This window comes from Fonsecaea monophora, assembly GCF_001642475.1.
Source record: "Fonsecaea monophora strain CBS 269.37 chromosome Unknown Scaff140, whole genome shotgun sequence".
Taxonomy (NCBI): Eukaryota; Fungi; Ascomycota; class Eurotiomycetes; order Chaetothyriales; family Herpotrichiellaceae; genus Fonsecaea; species Fonsecaea monophora.
In genome coordinates this window covers 9763-32165 of record NW_019174071.1, presented here as the reverse complement: position 1 = coordinate 32165, position 22403 = coordinate 9763, and the positions used below count along the sequence as shown (strand labels likewise).

General features: G+C 51.9%; 8 protein-coding genes across 8 annotated transcripts; 2 read left to right on the top strand and 6 right to left on the bottom strand.

Moving 5' to 3' along the window:
* Window positions 1–527: 527 nt before the first annotated feature.
* Window positions 528–2860, bottom strand: AYO21_11023 (hypothetical protein; the record flags this gene model as incomplete). Its single annotated transcript, XM_022660925.1, has 3 exons — window positions 528–2281; window positions 2333–2546; window positions 2600–2860. The coding sequence occupies 3 exons, from the start codon at window positions 2858–2860 to the stop codon at window positions 528–530; spliced, it is 2229 nt and encodes a 742-aa protein (XP_022506761.1).
* A 707-nt stretch (window positions 2861–3567) lies between these two features.
* Window positions 3568–4722, top strand: AYO21_11022 (hypothetical protein; the record flags this gene model as incomplete). Its single annotated transcript, XM_022660924.1, has 1 exon — window positions 3568–4722. The coding sequence occupies one exon, from the start codon at window positions 3568–3570 to the stop codon at window positions 4720–4722; it is 1155 nt and encodes a 384-aa protein (XP_022506760.1).
* An 865-nt stretch (window positions 4723–5587) lies between these two features.
* Window positions 5588–7087, bottom strand: AYO21_11021 (hypothetical protein; the record flags this gene model as incomplete). The annotated part of the gene is made up of 1 exon (XM_022660923.1): window positions 5588–7087. One exon carries the CDS (start codon window positions 7085–7087, stop codon window positions 5588–5590), a length of 1500 nt encoding a protein of 499 aa, XP_022506759.1.
* Window positions 7088–7482: 395 nt separating this feature from the next.
* AYO21_11020 (hypothetical protein) lies at window positions 7483–10413 on the top strand (the record flags this gene model as incomplete). The annotated part of the gene is made up of 3 exons (XM_022660922.1): window positions 7483–8556; window positions 8603–8789; window positions 8843–10413. 3 exons carry the CDS (start codon window positions 7483–7485, stop codon window positions 10411–10413), a joined length of 2832 nt encoding a protein of 943 aa, XP_022506758.1.
* Window positions 10414–11295: 882 nt separating this feature from the next.
* On the bottom strand, window positions 11296–12474 carry AYO21_11019 (hypothetical protein; the record flags this gene model as incomplete). The annotated part of the gene is made up of 1 exon (XM_022660921.1): window positions 11296–12474. The coding sequence occupies one exon, from the start codon at window positions 12472–12474 to the stop codon at window positions 11296–11298; it is 1179 nt and encodes a 392-aa protein (XP_022506757.1).
* A 954-nt stretch (window positions 12475–13428) lies between these two features.
* Window positions 13429–14871, bottom strand: AYO21_11018 (hypothetical protein; the record flags this gene model as incomplete). The annotated part of the gene is made up of 2 exons (XM_022660920.1): window positions 13429–14747; window positions 14805–14871. The coding sequence occupies 2 exons, from the start codon at window positions 14869–14871 to the stop codon at window positions 13429–13431; spliced, it is 1386 nt and encodes a 461-aa protein (XP_022506756.1).
* Window positions 14872–15445: 574 nt separating this feature from the next.
* On the bottom strand, window positions 15446–17248 carry AYO21_11017 (hypothetical protein; the record flags this gene model as incomplete). The annotated part of the gene is made up of 1 exon (XM_022660919.1): window positions 15446–17248. The coding sequence occupies one exon, from the start codon at window positions 17246–17248 to the stop codon at window positions 15446–15448; it is 1803 nt and encodes a 600-aa protein (XP_022506755.1).
* A 3248-nt stretch (window positions 17249–20496) lies between these two features.
* Window positions 20497–22403, bottom strand: AYO21_11016 (hypothetical protein; the record flags this gene model as incomplete). Its single annotated transcript, XM_022660918.1, has 4 exons — window positions 20497–20709; window positions 20890–21985; window positions 22044–22169; window positions 22234–22403. 4 exons carry the CDS (start codon window positions 22401–22403, stop codon window positions 20497–20499), a joined length of 1605 nt encoding a protein of 534 aa, XP_022506754.1.

Below are 22403 nucleotides of genomic sequence, written 5' to 3'. Positions count from 1 at the left end.
GGTTTCTGGTCGAGGGAGAGAGGAGAGGAGAGTGGTGGCTGTGAGGTCGTGACTGGACCCAAGGAAGTGGTCTTGTGATGAGAGAGGTTAGCTTCTGTGCAAAGAGCGTGTTTTCAAGTCTCATGAAGTCTTGAAGGTCGATGTGGTCAACTTACAGTGGTTGTTGATGTGGAGGGTTCAAACTTGAGGGCAGACAGAGGAGGACAGGCGATCGCAGAGGAGGACAAAGAGGTGGCTTTGTTTGAAAGCGAGGAAATGTCGACGACGTGTGTCTGGTCATATTTTTGATTGTGTGAATGAATAAATCAAGTCTGTGAATAGAAACTGAGAAAGTGAGATGAATGAATGAATCCTTTGTTTGTTATTCACACGGTGAGTGAATTCAATGTCTTTTCCTGTTTCTGCCGGACCATTCTTCTCAATGTACCCATGATACTCCTTGGCGAACCACACATTAGAGGCCATACAATTGAACAATATCAACCTGCTGTTCCCATTGCTGTGCTTTTCCATTGTGGTCACCAGTTCTACTGGTCGCCCAAAAGTGGTTGACGCTCCCCCTTTCCATTTCCGCGGCCTTTCTTCTTTTTCCGGTGCTTTTTCTTCTTGGAATCATTGTCCTGGAGTTGAGGAAGATCTTCATGACTGCCGCCTCGTAATTTTACCGCCGTCATGTTTTTACGTGCATCGTGCGTGTGGTGTCCTTTATTGGCTCCCGAATTGTCTTCCTCCTCATTCGACTCGCTGCTGGATGTCATCTCTAGGACGACCTTTCGGAACCCGTTAGTGTCAACAATGTTTTCTGTGATACTACCACTTCGAGCTGGACCCTTGGAGTGGTAATAGGGGCTTCTCGACGGTGTTCGTGAATTAGGCAAGCTACCAATTGTGCTCTGGCTTTCCGATGTTCTTGCGGGTGGGCGGGATTGTTGTATGTCTCTTGCTTCAGTGATATGATGATTCGATTCTTGTTCGTGTGCCGAGTCGGTCTGTGATTCTTTCAAAGCACTGTGAGGCCTCCTTTCGTTCGGAGAGCCAGAAAGTGAGCCGTATCCCTGTTTCAACGCTTGCACGCCACCAGAGGCGACTTTACCACCCGAGTTGAGCATGCCTTCACCAATTCCGGTTTGGTATTCTGAGACATTTTCGGAGATCCGTCGAACTGCAGGGGCTCGGGTTTCCTCCTCCTTGGGCGCTGTGCTGTTGCCAGGCTTGATTTTCACGGTGTTGTACCTCGTAGACCTTGGCCTGCTCGCTAGATTGGACGGCCCAAGATGTTTCAGGTGCTCCTTGAGTTCATCTGTGCTTGCAGCTCTTCGGCCAGCTTTGCCGTCCCCGCCCGCGCTGTTTCCTCCACTCGAGCGTCTTCTAGCACCCGGTGGTCCCTTTACCCTCTGTGGTGGATTATCCGCTGTTTTCGCCCTCTGTAGGTCCTCAGGCGAGAGAATTTCGCTCTCTTCGATATTGACCAAATCCGGTGCAGTGGCACTGATTGTTGAGGGCTCATCAGGAAGAATATAGGTCTTTGGGATGCGCCTGGTTGGTGCAGGCATAGCCCGTCGGATCGCCTTGTGCACATCGACAAAAACATCCGATTCGTCCACAATTTCTTCGCCAATGAGCTCCTCTATGACATCCTCAAGAGTGACCACACCAAGGGCGCCGTGATCCTCTCCAGGATACTCTGAAACTAGAACCATGTGAGATTTGCCTTCCTGGAAGAAGTTCACAATGTCCAGACAGCTGGTGTCAGGTCGAGTCTCTGGTAAAGTGGCCAGGGCAAAGTCCCGGACAGGCTTTGCATCTTCTGGGTCATATGTGATTAGCATTTTGACCAGTAACATGCCCACAAAGTTGGAGTCATTATCTGGGTGATGGATAGGTATTCTTGAATAGCCCTGTGACAGAATGTCATCCATCGTCGACTCATCCAAAACGTCGTCGAGAGACAGAGTGAAGACATCATCCATTGGAGTCATGATGCTGCCCACAGGTTTATCCTTGAGATCCAGGACCGCACTGATGATTGTCACTTCGTCAGCATTGAGCTGTTGGCCTGCCTCTCCGAGACTTCTGTGCAATGATACCAGTGTTTTCAACCCCGCTTTCTTGTATGTTGTTCCATGGTCTTCTCCGAGGAGATAGTCGAGTAACTTGGCGGTTGGCCATGCCACGGGAGCCAAAATGTACATGAGGATCAGGACGAAGGGCGCCATCCAGGAGCCGATGGGGAGGCCGTAGCGGACGCAGACGGATTGAGGGGCAATTTCACCGAATATGACTGCATGGAGTGTTAGCAAGGATTGGTGTCACTGTAGAAGAGGGGGCATACCGATCAAGACAGTTGATCCTAAGACAGCAGGCCACCCCCCACCCAGCGACCTATCAAGCACGATGGGGAGAGTCTCGTTGGTGATGACATTGCTCAACAGCAATGTAACCAGGACCCAATGTTTGCCTTTGCGGAGCAACTTAAGCACCTTAGCAGCATGTGCCCTCTCCTTCCCTTCACCAGAGTCTTTGATGACTTGAAGGTATATCTCATCCTGTGAGCCAGTGTTAGATCCTGGATATCATATTTGAGCTTGATTCCACTCACCTGTCCCATCAATGCAATTGTCAGCCCGGCAAATGCTCCTCCTAGCAGCACCAGCACTGCCGCCACCGTCAAGTATATCCATAGCCCTGGATCATCCGGATCTTTCCCTTCTGTTTCATCCGCGGAGGAGAATAGTTTTGCGGCATAGACCGGCGCAGCCTGAACAACAGGTATCTGGCTGAGAGAGATGAAGAAGATTTTGGCGACCCCCAAGACAATGGGTCGCACGTAGAGGGGGGAACTTGGTCTTCGTGGTTGCATGTTTGACTAGGACCGATACGCGCACTCCGACATCTTTGAAGATAGATGTAGCTGCTCAGTCTCGACTAAGGAAATGCTTCGACCCGGTTCCGTTCGATTCGGAGCTCGATGGAAGCGGTCACGGTTTGTCACGGGTGAAACCTTGAGGAGAGCTCGCCGAATACGCAATCTGAGCAGTAGAGATATAGGTTAGGAACGAGAAGCACTATGGCAAGGTGGGTGAAGGTGAGGGCCGGTCAACAACGTGTCGTATAGACAGGCGAGATGATTGGCAGAAGGGTGTACTGCGTGGAGGAGGATGGAACAGGAGCGGCGGCAGATCTGCTTTCGTAAGTATTACTTTCTGTCACTAGTACGAGCGGGACGAGGTACGTCTCCTGGGTGTTTATTCGATGCTCTCCAAAGCTTGACACATGGAACTACCAATCCATCTGCATCCCACAAGTGCATGCGAGACGGCGTCATGGCAGATGGCGCAACGTCCTCAAAGTCACTGATAAAGGCAACTTATGCGAAGGACTCCACGTGCCCAGCCTCTTGTTTCCGATTTCCGGAGCCACGGCATTGACGGTTAGGGGCGCAGCGCAGGTGCGCTTATCCGCGGCTTGGGTTCATTTGGCCTCTACCCAAGAAGCCCCTTCAAAATGGCCCTTCTCCCTACTTCTTCTTCTGTGCCATAGACTTCATAGATTCGTCGCTTTCCCAATATGTATGCTGGTCGAAGGCTCAACGCGTGCTCCCGGGCGTTGAAGCCATTGCTTCAGCGTCGATACGCCAGTCAAGCATCTTCCGAAGCGCGTTTGAACAAACCTATCGACTTCAAAAAGACCGCCGTCCTCCACCAATCACAGAACAGTGCCAGAACTGCTTACGGCCTCTCCCAAGATGCACCAGTCGATTGGGTGAACCTGCACGGTGCCATCAATGCCTCTCTTCATCATGCTCTGAAGAGTGACGAGAACGTACTTCTGTTTGGTGAAGATGTGGCGTTTGGCGGTGTCTTTCGATGTTCCAAAGGTCTGTCGGACGAATTTGGCACGAGTAGAGTGTTCAATACTCCGTTGTGTGAGCAAGGGATTGTTGGATTCGCAATTGGCTGTGCGGCCGAGGGCATGAAGCCTGTTGCAGAGATCCAGTTTGCAGATTACGTCTATCCGGCATTTGATCAGCTGGTTAATGAAGCCGCCAAATTTCGGTATAGAGAAGGCGCCACGGGTGGCCACTGTGGAGGGTTGGTGGTGCGAATGCCATGCGGGAGCGTTGGACATGGGGCCCTCTACCATTCTCAAAGTCCAGAATCACTATTCACGCATGTGCCGGGCCTACGGGTTGTCATGCCTCGATCGCCCAGTCAAGCAAAGGGACTACTCACAGCTTCTATTCTCAATTCCAACGACCCAGTCATCTTCATGGAGCCTAAGATCCTATACCGCGCCGCCGAGGAATTCGTCCCCAGAGATCCATATACACTACCACTAGACAAAGCCGAAGTCCTAAAGCAGGGTAAAGACCTGACAGTTATCTCCTACGGCCAACCCTTATACCTTTGCTCTGCTGCAATCGAAGCTTTGGAGAAAGAAATTAAGGGTCTGAGCATCGAACTCGTTGATCTCAGGGCCATATATCCCTGGGATCGAGCCACCATTTTGGAAAGTGTGAACAAGACGGGACGAGCAGTTGTAGTACATGAGAGCATGTACAATGCGGGTGTGGGGGCCGAAGTCGCCGCAAGCATACAAGAAGGGGCTTTTCTTCGACTGGAGGCCCCGGTAGCCAGGGTTACAGGCTGGAGTACTCACCCAGGACTAATCTTTGAGAAATTTAACATCCCAGACATTACGAGTAAGTCCATGCCGCCATAAGGAAGTCGAGACATTAACTGTAAGTTATAGGGATATACGACGCTATCAAAAGGACACTGGAATATTGAAATCAGACCGAGATCTGAGAGTGTCTCGCCGCTACAAACATCATTGCCCTGACACAGTCCGGTTTCTATCAGTCAAGGAATTCCCACCAATTCTATCAACGAAAGCCACTGTCTCTGGGGCGCTAAGCTCCGATAGCCCTTTCGACTGTCAAGCGCAGCTATCAACTTCAATCAATAAGCGATATAACCCGTCCTGGAACCGGTCTTCGTTTTCTCCGCCTACCCTCGTCAAGCCTTGATGCCCAATGCGTTCCGATCATCACAAGCAGGAGACCAATCTCTGTTCACGTGCGGCGTGCGAACTAGGCACAGACCACTTTCTACACAATTTCTAGCCACCACGGGCAGAGGCGTTCAGACGAAGCGTCCAGCTAGGAGGAAAGGTTGACTCGATGTGACTATAAAGGCGGAGATGGTCAACATGTTACCACCACCCTATGCAATGTTCTAAGCCGAGAACCCCAGGAGGCAAACAGTGAATACAAAGAGGCATAGCGTTTGCCTTTGTCCAGAAGATACTATCTATGCTATAATGCGGTGCGCTCACTCAGATTCCTGTCTTCGAGTTTGAGTTTTCATGCACGAACAGCGAGGAATACTATGTGTTGTAGCCATGCGCGTCTCCCCTGGCTGAAGCCTTGAAGAGAAAACTGTTTCCATCCATGATATTGGTACAACGGCACTACTTGTTTCATTCCGCATCTAAATCTTGCTCTATATTTTGATTACTATGGGGATTCTAGATTTAAATATCTACCTACTGTACAAGTATATCGATCACACCTCGTGGAGTGCTGTCAGTACTCCTCCTTGAAGACCATGACTTTAGGCACCTCCACACCAGATTCGTCGACTTCGTAGTACGCTCTAAACAGCCCTCCACAGTTGAAGTTGGACACCACTCGACCCCTTTTCTTTGTTGATTCCCATTCACTTCGCTTCTTCAAGTCGTCCGTCCATGTGGGAGGTTCTTCCCCCTCCAGCTCATCGACAACTTCAATGCCGATGATCCCGCCTTGTCCTTCGCCTGTTTTACCCCAGCGGTTGCCAGCGGAGCGCTGCAATTCACCACCGGGGCCGGTGACCAGCTTGACTGCTTCAGCTAATGAACAGGAAGGTGTGCCTGAGAAACGGCAGTGCGCTGCAACCGTGCGCACGGCATTAAGACGGAGGAAGGAATCTCCGTTGCCAGTACCGCTCATTGCTACAGCACGCCGACGTTTTCGCGTAGATTGACTAGAAGAGGAAGAGGGTCGTCGTACACGAGGGGACGAGTATGATTGGTATGGTGATGCAGTATAAGCTGGAGGTGCTCCAATCGGTGGTTCTTTGGTCTGCGGTGCTTCGGATACACTGAGGCAGGCTCCCAAGGAGTCGTTTGCGTGTGACAGGATCTGGTCCAGGACGGGCATTTTCCCGAGTCCCGAGGCCCTTCGTGGTGGTGACTTTTGTCGAACTTGGGGCGAGTTAGGGGCATCTTCGTCCCACGATTCGGCCCAGAAACCTGCACCAATGGTGGGCGTGTCTCCAATCCTCCCGGCTTTCTTGTTTGTGAGGCCCCCGGTCGACGTTGCCGCGGCGAGGTTGCCCCAGGTATCCAGACACACGGCTCCGACTGTGCCTTGACTAGGGATCTCATCGACTTCCGGATCGTCGTCCTCGAAGGGTGACTCGGTATAAGGATCGACAGAGGCAACGAGATTGTTGAACGAGTAGGAATCGTCGTGGTGAAGTCCTTTTCTATGCTCCTCCCAGCGCTTTTTGGTCCAGAACCAACGGTCTGGTTTCTTCTCGAGACCTCGCTGCGCCCATCCCCATTCCTCCAATTCTCTTCCGCTCAGCTGACAGTGCATCGAACTAGTGCCGCACAACCCACCATCTTCATCTGGTTCCAAGAGTACCTCCTTGGCAAGCAAGATCGGGTGTCTCGTATTCTTGATGAGACTGACAGCCGCAGCACGTTTGATCCCGCCAGCAGGAGGACCAGCGGGGTTTAGAGAGGAGACCATCACACTAGCCTCCATCTCAATGGTTCCTGACTCGGTGAAGACGGACCCACGACCACAGTTGAACAAGGGGTCATCTTCCAGCAAAGAAACAGCATGACATGCAGCGTCAAGCGCGGATGTACCGGAGTTGAGTAACTCACGGGTGACAGTCAGGTATTTGGTAAGAGATGCATGGTAACGTGCATAGAGATCGGGAGGAAGATTTGCACGAGAGAGGGAGCCTGCTCCCCCGTGGAGGATGAGTGTCGGCTCGAAAGGGCCGAGTACTGAGGATTTCTTAGGCGTCATTCTGATAGATATCGACGAGGCTGGTGGCAAGCTGATGCGAGATCACGCCATCGACCGGTGAAAGGGGCAAATGTCGGAGGTTTGCAGATCTGCAGTTGGTTGAAGTGACTCGTTTCTGTCCTTTTGCTTTGATTGAGCGCAAAGAATGGCCTGAAGCAGGAACAAAGACGAATATATAATGTAATCACCTGAGGGAAAAAGCCAACAGTCCGTGTCGCAAGGTTTAGTTTGACGTGGTTCGACAATGTGCCAGATCGGCGACACTGAGCCGCAGCTGCGCCCAAGTCCGTCGGCTTGGGAAGAGGATTCGGAGGTACGAGTGACCGAACGCACACTGACCGTCTTCATCGCCCTTTAGTTCTCTCCTATTCCCACATCATCTGATCTCCTCTTTCATGGCCCCTACTGATTCGGTCAAGCAGAACGGGTCATCGCACAAGTCATATTCCGCGGCCTCGAGCGAGCCTGACAGCATCGCACCCTCCGATGAGGGCATTTCCCATGGCTCTGAGGAGCCTCCCTCGACTTCAGCGAGATCCTTAGCAACAGTAGCGAAGCATCCTCTCCATCAGGTTAAAGCTCCTGGCAGTGTCCAGGCACTTGCTGTCGATGACGATGTCATATTCGCTGGCACCCAAGGGGGCAATATCGTCGTTTGGTCTCTCGAGACATATGAGCTACTCGCGACTGTCCCTGCTCACAAAGAGAGTGTCCTCAGTCTAACCCTCTCCGACGACAAGACGCTCCTTTTCTCTGCTGGTGCTGACTCGATTGTCAATGTCTGGTCCACAGAGTCTCTGCAAAGACTCTATTCTCTATATTCGCACTTTGAAATTGGCGACGTCTTCTGCGTCGTGCACTCGATCAAGACCCAGACTCTGTTTTGGGGCGCTCAGAATGCCAGCATCCAGTGGTACAAGCTCAACACGGATACCGCTGTCAAATTTCCCCCGTCGAACCTAGCGCCTGGCTCTCGCAAGCATCGATTCTTCGACTCCCTGGGACCTGGCGGGATAGCGAATGTCATTGCAGATGAGGGTGTAGTGAATGGACCCGGCAACCAGGGAGGTCGAGCCTTGACGGCGCCCAGCAGCAACTATCTTCCGTATGCTCACAAAAGCTACATCTACAGCATGCTACTGGTGAAAGGACTCTTTAACCGTGTCGGAGACGAGGAAGTTCTCATCTCCGGTGCTGGTGATGGAACCATCAAGCTCTGGTCGATCGACAATCTCGCTGAATTTGGGCCAAGACAGATCACAAAATTCAAGAATGCAGATTCCAACGTGTTGAGTCTCTCATATCGCGACTCTTTCCTCTATGCTGGTTTATCGGACGGCCGGGCTCACATTTACAACCTTGCATCAAATCAACTCGTGCAGAAATTACAGGTGGGACATGGCGACGTCACTCAGATCTTGGTGAGCACAGAGAGCATCCTGTGCGGTACCAGCCAAGGATGGATCAAGGTAAGTCACCCACCTGGTGTCAGATACGGCATTGACATCTCGTTAGCGATACGACGACCATTTCGTAGAGGTCGAATCGTGGCAAGCGGCTGCTGGAAAGATCCTTGCGATGGGCTTGACAACAACCCCAGATCACGACATGCTCGTTACGGGAGGAAACGATCGTGTCGTATCCTTTTGGAGCGGCAAACCCGGAATTCAGGCATCTATAGCCAATTCTGCAAGGAGCAATGGTAAGTATCTGAACCACGTGCAGACATCGTATCTTGTGCTGAACAATAGCTAGACGAGCTCGTCAACGCTCTTCGCGAGTTTGTGGCATATCGCACAGTGGCCTTGAACGCAACGTGTGTTCGGGACTGTCATGAAGCAATCACGTTTCTACGAAAGAAATGCAATGCTTTTGGTGCAACAACCCGCCTCCTGTCACCTCAAGAAGGCGTCAACCCGATCCTCCTTGCCAGGTTTCCGGCATCCAAGCCCTCCAAATCAACAAAATCAATCCTCTTCTATGGCCATTATGATGTCGTCGACGCAGAACTTGACACCAGTAGCTCGAACCCGACGTGGAATGGAGATCCATTCGTTCTTCAACCGCTAGATTCCTACCTTTACGGACGCGGCGTAACCGACAACAAGGGTCCTATCCTAGCCGCCATCTACGCCGTGGCAGATCTGGTCCAGCATGGCTCTCTGTCTTGCAACGTGACATTTCTGCTTGAAGGCGATGAAGAAGCCGGCTCCCGAGGTTTCCGTCAGACGGTTCGATCTGCCCACGACGCCATCGGTCCGGTGGACTATATCCTGCTATCCAACAGTTACTGGCTCGATGACCACATCCCCTGTCTCACGTTTGGCATGCGTGGAGTCATTCATGCCAGTGTCAGTGTCACTTCGAACCGGCCAGATCTGCACTCAGGAATGGATGGCAAGTCTGTACAGCACGAGCCACTCAAAGATCTGACGGTTTTGCTCGCTACCCTTGTCGGCCCTTCTGGGACAAAAATCACAGTGCCTCATTTTTACGACACGGTTGATGAGCTTTCCGAATCAGAAGTCAAGGCCTATGCTTCCATTACCTCTTCGCTTCTACCTGGCCACCCAGAAATCAAAAATGAGAAGGCCTTTGCCCTTTCACTGATGCAACGGTGGCGATATCCCAATCTGACCGTCCATCGGATCGAAGTGCCTGAAGCAAAGACTGCCGTCACCATCTCTGGCTCGGCGAAAGCGACACTTTCCATCCGGATAGTCCCATCGCAGACGGCAGAACAGATTGCCCAGTCCCTGACGGAATACCTGCACGCCGAATTCGCCAAGCTCCAGAGTTCAAATTCTCTGAATGTCACAATCACATCGAAAGCAGATCCATGGCTTGCCGATGTGAAAAGTGAGATCTATACGACTCTTAAAGACGCCATCGTTGATGTCTGGAACCCTGATATTGCAGCGCATCAGCAACGGGCATTCAAGGTGTCCGCTAGTGGCAGCAACGTTGAAACTGCCAAGGGCGCATCGCCATCTTCTAAGCCTACATCCACTTCTTCGGCTTCCAAGGCTGCCGCCTCATCGTCAACAGCAGCTGAAACCCCAGCTCGCACGTCACATCGCCGCGCATCCTCCCTCGCCACAACAGGCTTCTTCCCACCGTCCACCCTGCCACGAGAGCCCCTGTTCATCCGCGAAGGCGGCAGTATCCCTGCGATATCGTTTCTCGAACACGAATTCGACGCGCCTGCCGCCATGTTCCCCATGGGCCAGGCGAGCGACAATGCCCATCTAGATAACGAGAGGATGCGAGTGGAGAACCTTTACAAGGGCCGAGAAGTTCTCAAGAGGGTGTTTGCGAGATTATAGAGCTGGACAATGTAAGAAAAACCACAGATAAAGGGCCTCGTGATTTCTGGAGATGGGCTATTCTTGACAATACATGTCGTAGCTACCTAGCTAGGTACCTAGGTCCCTACATAGTTGGATGATATGGTGCTGCGGATTGAATGTCAAGATGTCAAGATATTGAGTCTCTCTTGCTTTCTAGGGTCCCATTTCGAATTCGATTGCTAGCCACGATCGTAGATTGACACCATGATCCGCATTCGCATTCGCATTCGCATTTGCATTCGAGATTGATCTCCTCATCTCCTCACAAGGCATTAAATAGGTCAGCCCAGACCTTTCCACATATACTCGCTCTGGCGTAACATACGTGTGGATTTATATGTCCCTGACTTCCTGAGAAAAAATCCTCCCCTTTTTTCCCAAAGGTCCAAGATCCAAAGCCAGAGGGGACAGAAAACAATTTCAAAACTGATAACAGCAAAACAAAGAGTAACGCCGTGTCGCTATGCAGTGAATATCTCAACGAATTCAAGGTCATGCCAGTGTCCAGTATAGGCCGTGTTGTGCTGTGCTGTCGCTGTCGTTGTCATATCGTCGTGAAAGGATTCATGTCGGTTGGTCCGTCCGTCTGTCCGTCGGTCCGCCCTCTGTATATTCCGGGCTGCCATCTTGCCGTCTGATCCAGATCCTCCTTCTCAAAAAAACGATTTTTGTTTCCTGGTATGTGGTGTGGTGTTCTGCTGTTCGCAGATCTGCGCAGGGGCTGACGCGTCATTTACTTCTGGTGAGGAACGTGGCGGACAACCGTAGGATCAAGTCAACGACTTGAGCCCTCCTCTTTCATTTTGCATGTGCATGTCTCCTCGATATAGTATCTGGCTTTTCCATTTCTTCCCGTATTTATTTCTGGAAGACGTTGCCACCACTCAGATTAATGCCGCCGAATGTCCACTGCCCAGCAGCCCAGATCCAGGCGGCCAGTTTTGGTTTCTTCCCGTCCTTGACATCATTCACAAGGTCCGTCACTCCCTGGAAACTCGATTCGCTGCGATCGGAGCTCCCCTTGGAATCTCTCGGGGGGACGGGGGTGCGGCCCACAGGGTCGGTGACGCCGTTCATGGCGTCGACGGCGGCGATCGCGGGGCCTTCGTCGAAGAAGTCTACGAGGGTGAACGTGGGTGGTTTGCCGTATGCCGAATTACATTGGGACAGGCTGTATCCGAGATTCCCGACGTTGTTGCCAGGCGCGTTGGTGGTGGTGATGTTGTCCACATTGGGAGTCTGGATATCGAACAGGCCTTCCACGTAGAGGAAGTGGTTCATCAGACCCATCCGATTGGAGGCAATAGCCGCTTGCGAGTTTCCTTGAACGACGGTCGGCCGGTCGGGCAGGCAGCTGAAGTTACTGGGCGAGCTGTTGTCGAAGGAATTTTCGAATATAAAGGTGAACTCGTCCATGAGGTAGGCATATTGGGTTGGAATAGACGCCGGGTTCGAGAGAGAGGCCACAAAGACGAGAAGTCTCTTGTTGGCTGTGATCAGCTCTTGCAGGGTTGGCCAGGCACCCGACGAGGGGGGCGTGCTTGTCGAAGGAGGGACGTAGGCATAGTCTGTGATCTGTGCCGTGGTGAAATGTGCCCCCAACTCCTCTGGGGTGGCATTGTCCGAGTTGACCAGGAGAATCGTCACGACTTCATTGGGATTGTTATCCAGCCACGTCTTAAGCTCTTCCAGCCAGTCTGATAAAACCCCCGCATCCAACAGATCGCAGGAAGAATGGCACAAGTGGTATTCCCCGTTCGACTGGTGAACTTGGGCAGAAAGCAGACGGACACCCGCCGACAGCTGTACCGTCGAATTGTAGTATTGATTTCCCGACGTCGAAAAGCCGGTAGAGGCATCTCGGACAAAAGGTGAGTCGTGGGCACCCAGGTGGACGACACTATTGTAGGGTTTCGAGCACAGGGAAGGGGAGTTGTTGCATGCGGTCGATTGGCGTTTTGCCGCCAATACGTCGAGTGAAGCCGCAAATCCGACACTGAGGAGAGAGACGAGAGACAGAAGCGACCGTAAATGCATGTTTGCGAGTGTGGGAGAGAGGGATTTCGCAACTCCGTCGTAACACTGTGTCTCGTGCGGGATGTGGTATCTTCTCTATCCAATCTGTGTAGCAGTCAAGTTGTCCAAAAAAGAATTCACTCCACAAACTAAGAGATACAAAGGCAAGGCTGGGAGAAAAAGAAAGAATGCAAAATGAAAAGAGAGGAAAGGTCCGAAGTCCTGCTTCTAACCTTGACACAGCACTACCACGGACGTTGCCTTGCAGCGGCTGAGGCTTGGACAGATGTCAGAAGCCTTGTGCAGGAGACCTGGAGCCACCAGCCGCGCGTACGGAAACATTTGGCGGTGGCAGAGTCTAGCCTCGCCCCCAGATGCGGCAAGCCGATCAAGCAAGTCTCAAACTGCGCTGGATGAACCAAGGTTGAAACAGGGATGGGCAGATCCAATCGAGGTGAACAAGTCAGCGGCCAAGCAATGGGTTTGGGTGGAATTTGCCAGGGCGGATGCGGTTTCGGCCTGACATTTTTACTTGGAGGGGAGTACCTAGGCTGAGCATAGCCCACCAAACCCACTTTTTGAGGCTCCTAATTTTGGATTTGTTCAGGAAAAGGCCGATCTGGGGTGCAGCAATAGGAACAGAAGGCTTCGTACCGAGTACATCTCTGCGACAAGGTGCTGACACGGCCGCTTCCCCCGACGTTTGGAAACCTCCGCAGAAATCGGAGCCCGCATTAGACCTCTTGAGATACCTCGTGACATACACATCTGCGCGCAATCATGTAATGGTTGTGCAAGTCTATACCGAAAGAGAAATATCTTCTGGGGTAATTATGTTCTCAAGAATAGTGCGAGACGTGACACGATCAAGGGCAGCCGAGAGAAACATCTGCCACTCATCATGTCACATCTGTCATAAATACCGTCCTTCCACACTCCTTTGCACATATGGTACTTTGGGGCTCCCCTTGTCCATCAACCTCTCCTCGTCATCTTCTTCTCCTGCTTCTTCCGCGACTTCTCGTTCTCCCGTTCCAAAAACTTCCTCTGCTCCTCGGCGCTCATGCCCTTCATCTTTCGTTCTCTTTCTTCCTTCTTCATCTTGTCCAATTGTCTCAATCTCTCCTCTTCCGCCTCCTTGTCCGAAATCTTCTTTAGCTTGCTCTTTTCCTGCTCGCGAATCGAATTGATCTTTCTGAGGACTTCGGGTCGGAGGCGGGACTGCGAGACGAGGAAGTCAGGCAGGCGAAGGAAAGCAGCAAAGACAGGCAGGGTAGGGAGGTAGTTGCCGTCAGAAGGAAGACGGAGTGAAATTTGAAGCCGCTTCTTCGGAACCGTCTCATTCAAGTTGGTGGGTTTGTCGTGAGGTTGATCCGTGACGACGAGGTACTGGAAGTGGTCGGGCCCAGCTTCCTTGATTGCATCGACAAGCTCTTTGGTGAGCATCCAGTCACTGATTTCTGCAGACTCGCTCATACATGTAGCCCATTCGGGGAGTTTGGCGTGGTCCTTGGTGAATGTGAGAGAGATATCGTAACGTTCCTCGCGGAGTTTGCGCATCGCCAGCTTGTTCACCACGGCAAAGACGAACGGATCGTAGGTCGAGTTTCCCACGGATTTTGCCTTGCCCACTTCTTCAGATCCTGGGACGGCCGGTGGGACGAATTCCTTCTCCTTCCCATCAAAGGTGTAGATGACGGCTTCTATCCTTTCGGGTTTGGGCTTGACCGAATCGATAAACATTCCAGTGACTTCCTCAGCGAGCATTATCATCGGATTCATCCGTCTCTTCAAGTAGATCTGGATATCCATGAATGCGACGTTTTGACGTCCCGTCGCATACGACTCATACTCCCAGGCAGTCTTCTCTTTCAACAGATCTTCCGAGATGTTATCGCCCTTGTTCTTGACGGCCTCCTTGAAAAAGCTCGCATCTCCAGGAGACACTCCGCCGTCTGTAGTGGATTCGGTGTTTGGGATCGCGCCGTATCCAACGACCGCAAACTCTCGCTCCAAAAGAGGAGCATGGACACCCATCCACTTCTTCGCTTTGCGCCGGTTTGTCCTCGTTCCCCAGAAATGAACCAGGAGCGCGAGAAGTATGAACGGGATCAGGATTCCCTCCATCGTGAAGTCGGACAGCTGTGTCCGTTCCCACACGCGGTACCATTTCGTGTAGACCACCGGACGACCTTCAACAGCAGCTCCAGTTGCAGTAGCAGCTTGCGCATCGGCGGGGGAGACAGGGATGGAGGCTGGCGAGGGCGCAGGAGCAGCTGCAAAGTCTGCGAAATCTAGAAAGTCGACATTAGTTAGTGGGCACGAGACAATGGAGGGTGCTGTTTATTCACCTGCATCATCAGCAGCCACGGGCGCCTGGGAAGGCTTTGGGCCGAGAAGACCTTTGAAGTAGTCCATAATGACAAGGGAAGAGGAATGTTCTGGATCAAGCAAATGACCCGGACAGCTCTCCAAGCGCAGAAAAGGGCTGCGCTCTGTATTGCGTTCACGAAAGAGGGAGGGAGGGAGAGGTAGAAAAGACAGTGGCTTGCTCCAGCTCTCCACAATTTGTACAAAAAGCACTTAAGACTCGGTACGCAGAACTCTCTTAACGTCGTATTCTCGGTAGAACTGGCCACGAAGTCTCCGTGCCTGGCTACAATACCCAAACCCATGGGAAATGCAGCACTCGGGATATGGTTCTGGCCGTCTCAAATTGTCAATGCGCTACAGAGAATTAAAAATAGCGGTCCGCCAGCGCCTTGTTGATATCGTTGGAATTGTATACACTTAACAACGGTACATAGAATGGTAATAAACCCAGCAATCAGGATCCATGAAAGGATCCTAAGCATCATAGGAGTCTGACTTCTATCTACATCAACATCGTAATCCTCGTCACGCCATTAGTTGGTGGTACACCGCAAAAGAAACAGCAAACTTTTGGTGCAAAAGCTTCGCTAAAAGGAATTCAACACGAGTCACAAAAACATCATCGCGCATAGGCTGGAGGAGGAATCGTCTCTTCCTCGCGAGGCACAGGTCCAAAGCTGCCTTTAAGCCTTTCCTCTTCATACCGGTGTGCCATCTCATTGGCCATTTTCAACATCCAGGCGCGTTCGGCAATACTGCCCGCGTTGGATGCGTCTGCGACAAATTGAAGAAAATTTGGGAGAGCAGGTCGCGAGGGGCCTGCGATGGGGCGGGGCTCGGATTTTTCACCCACAACAACCTTGGGCTCGGCCAGTTGTCGAGGAAGGGGCGGTTCCTTCTGATCAAGTAGATACATCGAAGCCCGAGGTGTCTCGTCGTTATCGTAAGAAGGAAGTGTTCTTCGATTTCCAATACGCACGGTCGCGTTGGGGTCCTTGGCTCGTGGGGTCTGATGGATGTCTGGTGATGGTTCTTCGATCTCATCCATGGCCTCCTGTGGTGGAATACCTTCGCTGACACTTCGCATCCCTCCCTGAAAGTTTGCCGTGCGCTTGATAGCGATGGGGCTTCTTGGCGGCGTGACAGGATTCAGGCTTTGAGTCGGATCAGAAGACATGGTGGCAGCAGGCGCTGAGAAGACAGAAGGCGCAGTTGACGCACTTTCCGACACGCTGGTGGAATCAGCTGTCGAACCATCTTCGACGACCAATTCAGGTTCCCCGGTTTCCGGATGTGGGCGTAGGTCAACAACACGCTTCTTCCTCCTACGCGCTCTGTGTGCTTGCCCGTGTCTTCCACCACTCGTACTGAATCCATGGCTTGAGGGGAAGCTCGACAGAGTCGGCCGAGAGAAAGCACTGTCCAAGGTATATGCTGTCGACGTGCTCAGACTTCCAGCATAGGAGTGGCTGCGAGACAGGACTGGAGATGTTGTCCTGGTAAGAATGCCCGGCATCTCTCCTCTTTCCAAAGGACCTGTCCAGGCTCGGAAGACAGCATCTCGAATAGGAGGGGTAAACAGAGACAATGTGCGGTGAGAATCGGTCAAGGTGGCAAGTCGTAGGAGATTCTTTCGCGAGAACAGAGACTGTGTCTCGACGGATGAATCCAATGATAAAGACGCGACTTCTGCTGGGGTCAACACTGCGCCCGTAGAGTCGACTGGGTCTTGCGGTGGACTAGCCAACGGGTCAACCACAACTTCATCCCTTGATAACTGCGTGCTCCCGAGCTGACGTTCTTCTCGTGCTTTATCCTCTGGAACTAACAGCTGCAAAGAGAGTCGATGGATAATTGCGGGTAGCTCGTCCATCAAAAGTCCACGCAGCTGGGTTTCAATCTCTTTCTGAAGAAAGTTCGCAACAAAAGGTATTGCGTCAAAAGTTGAGGATACACGTAGAGACTCCAGAGGGTCGTTGCGAAAAACCAGTGTCAAGCCTTTTTGTCTCGAGAAGACCAGAATAATGAATCCGGACAAGCGGAACTCGGACAAGGTGATCTGGAGCGGTATCGTCAGGCCTGTGTCAGCAGCCAAAGGTCGTGGTGTAGCAAACGCCGAGCGAGTGCTAAGGTATGTATTCAACGGGTTTGCTTGAACTTTTGTCTTCAGTGTAAGATATGCGTTGCCTTTGTACATCATCTTGAAAGTCCCGCGAAATCTATCCTCTGCCAGATCTCCAATCTCCAATATCTCCAGCTCAGGGGGAACATCTCCCAGGTTGAGCTCATTAACAATTATATCGTCGACAATAATCGCAGGCTTAGGGTCGGCTCGATTGAGAGCATTGGTGAGGAGTTCTTGTGCGCGTGGCAGGAAGCCGGCGTCCGTGGACAATGGAGACCAGTTGAAGTTGAAGGCCATGGTTGACAAGGCCCTTGAAAAATGTTTTTATGCCTTAAAGTAAGGGGCAACCGCGTGTATCTCGCATTGTTTATCTTTGTGTATATGTGCTCTGGCTCGGATGCCTGGATTGCTCACTCAGACAGAGCACATGCGCGCAGCAGCCGGAGGTCGGAGGTAGGAGGGCCAACTGATGTGATCCGCTGATGCGATCGGCTGCCTTGCAGTGTCTGTCTGCGCACCACTTGCCGTTTGTTGAAAAGGAGGGAAATAGACAGACTGTGGTGAATGAAAGTGAAGACTTTGATAAGGCAAGGGGAATGTCACTGGGTCGGTGGTCGATGTTGTATTCCTTGATTGCTGGACCCCAGGACCAAGTACCGAGATTGCAACCAACAAATTCTTTGGCATTGCATTTGCTTCTGTCTCGCCTATTGTGGCCGTCACCTGAGTTTCGGAAAAAGCAGGCGAGGAACTCGTCTGAGTTGCCGTTTTGAGTGCCTGCTGCTTGACGTCACTCGTCACTCCACACAAGTGACAACCTCAGCCTTGTCCCTATCAACACCTTTGAGGAGTCTGTATATATCATGTCGGATCATGCGTAAACGAATGTTGGTAGGTATTGGAGCTCAAGACTGTATCGTCCTGGACCTCCCTGTAGCGATACCACTGCAGAGAGGACAGAAGCCCACTTGTGACATGGTCCATCTTCCCTGGATCCAACATCTGCCACACCCGCAACCGCTCTTGTACAATTCTTCACACAGCACAAAGACCTAAAGCGGAGCCCACATGGAGAATCTAGAAATTATTACATTAATATTGGTGTTACCGAAATTCTTCCACAATCGCAAAGACCCCTACTAGGAAAGAGACTACATGAGTCAACAAACCAAAACATGGGATAGAAAGAGACTTAACGAAGTCAATAAATGAAGGAAATGGTTCTAGTAGGCGATCCTCCTCCACTTCCTCCTCTATCGAGCGAGAGATATATCAGGTACCTGGCACCGAGCCAAAGGAGTCAATATATCACAACCACGGAAAAACCTGCAACAGCGGGTTTAACTTACCACCACCCCCTTCGAAAGGGGCTGGTGGAAAAAGTTTTTTGCATTCTCAGAGGACGTGGATTTTGTGATGGGGTGACTCTGTGTGTGTGGAAGAGAGATTGTTGTGCCCTAGTCACAGTTGCCCCGGGCGGCCTCCCTGACTCCAGCAGCTTTCAGATTGATCAGACCTTACGCCAAGGACTGCAAGACTTCGGAGGAAGAGACTCTTGCATGGTACAGAACGTAATTCACAGCGATTTCCAGTAAGAGGAAGAAGGCCATTCTCTATGAACTCCTGCAGTCTTGCCACAGCTCGATCATGTCATCTGGCAAGCAGCTTGGTTAAGAATACACACGTACGCGTGAGAGGAAAGGCGCCAGTAACATATGCGATTCCAGCATTCCAGACCTCCTTGGGCGTGTATTCATGTGCAGCGCAAGGCTAGGCCCTTTATCTTGACAAAAGAGAGCTTCATGAGCAGTACTGAGCAGCAGCCTCAGCAGCCCATTTCGTGGTTCATTTCGTACTGTTGTGCCCGGGGATTTGGTACATGGAACAACGGAATCGGCTTCCCTTCTCGCGGCACAAGGTAGGGATGGTCTTGAATTAGCAGATTCAGCTTCCCAGAGCTTCCAATATAAGTATGTAGGTTGAATAGTCATGTTTTACCGGAGTATGAGAAATGAAAAACGGACATGGCTGTCAGTCCAGTGTACAAGTACGTGACCGCGGCTACTCGAGCCAGTACCCAGCACAGGAACAGCTTGAAAGAGCAACGGAAGAAATGTCCGCAGGGCAAACGAGAAGACTTTACGAAGCATCTATCGATCAGGAGCGGATACACAGTATCGGTGGAATCTGAGCAACCTGATCCGATAATCTGTTCCCGGTTCTGGGCTGGATAAGACGACAAGTCACCTCACTCGACAACAACAGCACGCCACCCAATCGTCAATTATTCCTCTCCGTTTTATCTCCACCTCCACATCCACCTCCACCTCCGCGCTACTCTAATCGTACAACTTGGTCGCATGTTCAATGTTTATGCCCTTATCACTCTCACCCACCTGGGTCAAAGCCGAATGAAAGAGCCGAATACCCATCACTGAACGAAAGAACCACACCTTCCCTTTCCATCGTCTATCTCCCTTTTTTTGTCCCTCATCTCGCGCCATCCACCTCGTCTTTCGCACAATCGTTCTGCCTATCGAACTAACCAACCAGTTGATTACTCCTACCATATCTATATGAGTGGTTAAGTGCCAGTCAGTAATTAACCCTGCCGTCCGGTTAAATTCCAATGACGAACGACGTCTGGCCCGGGTTGCCTCTTACAAAGCAATGTGATACTGCATCGTGTTTCGCCCCTCCCTCGTCCTCCCCAAGAAAAATGCAAGACTGTCTCGAACTTGACGAAAGGGCAGGCTTGACGAGAAAATAGGCACTCGGGAAGAGGCCGACCATGTGTTCAATCCGGCTTTATCTATTGCGACCAAGGCAACGCACGAACGCTGAAAAGTCACCTTGACAAGTCCCTATGTCAACCTTCGAGCTCGACGGGTCCGTCAACGCGGATCAGGCGAGCGCTGCGTTCGTTCGGTCGTGGCAAGAACGGGTGACCAGGACCCGTAGGATGGTGTAGGATTTTGCAAGGCCTGACCCGCTCCTCCCTCGCGACGACCACGTTTCGTTTCGGGATTTATTTTCTGCGGGATCTATAAATACATGTGTACAGCGGCTAAAAGAAAGGGAAGGGAAGGGAATGGGAAGGAGAGTTGGAGACTGACTGTCGGCCTAGGTCATGTTGAGTGCAGTTCCAAACACAAGTTTCACGTAGGAGCATAATCATTATCCTACAACACGACATACCTCGCAGAATGTGCACGTGGACTGGAGAGCAGAGGTGGAATGTAGCAAGTACATAGGAAAGTCCTACGTAGTAATAATATACCAAGATCGGCTTTTTATTGTTCATTATTACCGACTTGGCTTTCGAGGTTCCTGTTTCCTTGTCGTCTGGTACCTGGTACGGCCTACTAGCTGGGATTGAACCAGGTCCTGCAGGTCAAGGTACGAACGTAGGTAGGTGGCGTTCCATTCATTCATTACCCCATTCTGTCCAAATTCTCTCGTAGACACACACAGACAGACACATACACAATGTTGAGAAGTCAAAGTCTGGTCTGATCTGGTCCGGTATTGTCCTGCCTGGTATCTCAAACAACGCTCCGATGCTCGACCACGGCGGCGGCGTCCAGCTTCTCGGTGCCCGAGGCCAGCACGGCCCTGGTCTTGGGGTCGATGTCAACGTCGACGATGCCGACCTCGGCGTCCTCCCCGTCGAAGATCTTGGCAATCTCCTCGAGCGTGGGGCCCTTGGTCTCGACGTACAGGAAGTAGACAAAGACGAGTTCCAAGGCGATCCAGCACTGTTTTCCGCATTGTTAATGAGTGCCAAAAGCGGAATAAGGGGATGGCAAACAAAAAGGAAGGGAAAGGAGGGGAAACCAAGGGGAAGGGAAAGTGAAGAGAGTGCAACGAAAGAGGGTTGTAGATATAAGACAAGACGGCAACGGTGGATGAGGGGGCAGCGATGGGGGACAACTTACAGTGTAAATTGTATACAGCTTCCAGTTCGGCTTCAGGTGGTCGAATCCCAAAGGATTCACGTACTGGTTGATGACCAGCGCGACCTGGACCCAAAAGTTCATAACCATGAGGCCCTTTGCGCGGATCTTGAACGGCAGGATCTCCACCGTGTACGCGACCAGCAGGCCGGACCAGGCGAGGGCGTACGAAAAGTTGAAAATCCAGATAAAGGCCACCACGGCCTGGCCGGCGCCCTTGTTGTGGTGGTCCTGGTAGATGCTGGAGCAGATGGTCCAGATGGTGAAGCACACCAGCATGCCCGCCGTGGCGGCCAGGAAAAGCGGCCGTCGTCCGACCTTGTCGCACAGCAGCGCGCACGTGCACGACACGATCAGCGACATGATGGCCAGCCCGCCGTTGAGGCCCAGCTGCGTGTCCGAGTTGGTGATGCCGATCGAGTTGTAGATGTCGGTCGCGTAGTACGACACCAGTCCGTTACCAGACCACTGCGAGAACAGACCCAGCGACGCGATCAGGAGCAGCCGGTACCGGTTCCCGCGCGTCTTGAGGAAGTCGAGGTAGCTGGACGACTTCTTGGCGACGAATTCGAGGCGCAGCGTCTCCTTGATCTCGGCGTACTCGAACTGCACTGTAGGGTGGAGGTCGTTGCCGTTGGCGTGGTACTTGGACAGGATCGCGAGAGCCTCGTCCGAGCGGTCTCTCGAAATCAGCCACCTGGGTGACTCTGGGATCCACCAGATGAAGATGATCTGAATAATGGACGGCGCGCCCTGGACGATGGTTGGGATTCTCCACGACCACTCGGTTGGGATGTGTTTGGTGCCGAAGGACAGCCAGGTGTTGATGATGGACCCCAAGTTCCACAGGCAATTGTAAATGGCAGTGATGCGGCCTCTGTGCTGAGGATGGCACAGTTCGGTCAGCAGCAAAGGCGAAGACAGTTGGGCCATGCTGTTCCCGAAACCCATGAGGAACCGGCCACCCTTGAACATGGCGAGATTCTGAGAAGCGCCTTGAATCGCTGCGGCAATGATCATGATAATACAACCAGCGACGATGGCCACCTTGCGACCAAAATGGTCTGCGACGAAGGGTCTGCATCGTGTCAGCAACGAAATCCCAACATGTCAACCGAGGTATGGACCCGACTTACACCACAGGCAAGCTCGCAATAGATCCAATACTATACAAGGCGGTCAAGAGACCCAGATTCGAGCCTTGGGGGTCGTCGAAGTAGTCCTTCCATTGATCCAGAATACGGATGTTGTTTAACATAGATCTATGAAATGTCAGTCGCTGTACATCAATACGACGATTATATCCAGCCATTTGCGCACACTTACCCATCATAGCCCGTTGTCGCTGAAGCCACACAAATGATGGCCGCGTAGAAGTAAAGCTTCCTCAACCCAGGATCTTGCAGCCAGTTGACTCTTTCGAGCTCTGGTGCTTCGGCCTGAGCAATCTGCACCTCGTCGGCGTGCGTGACGCTTTTCTTGATTTTAGGAACCAT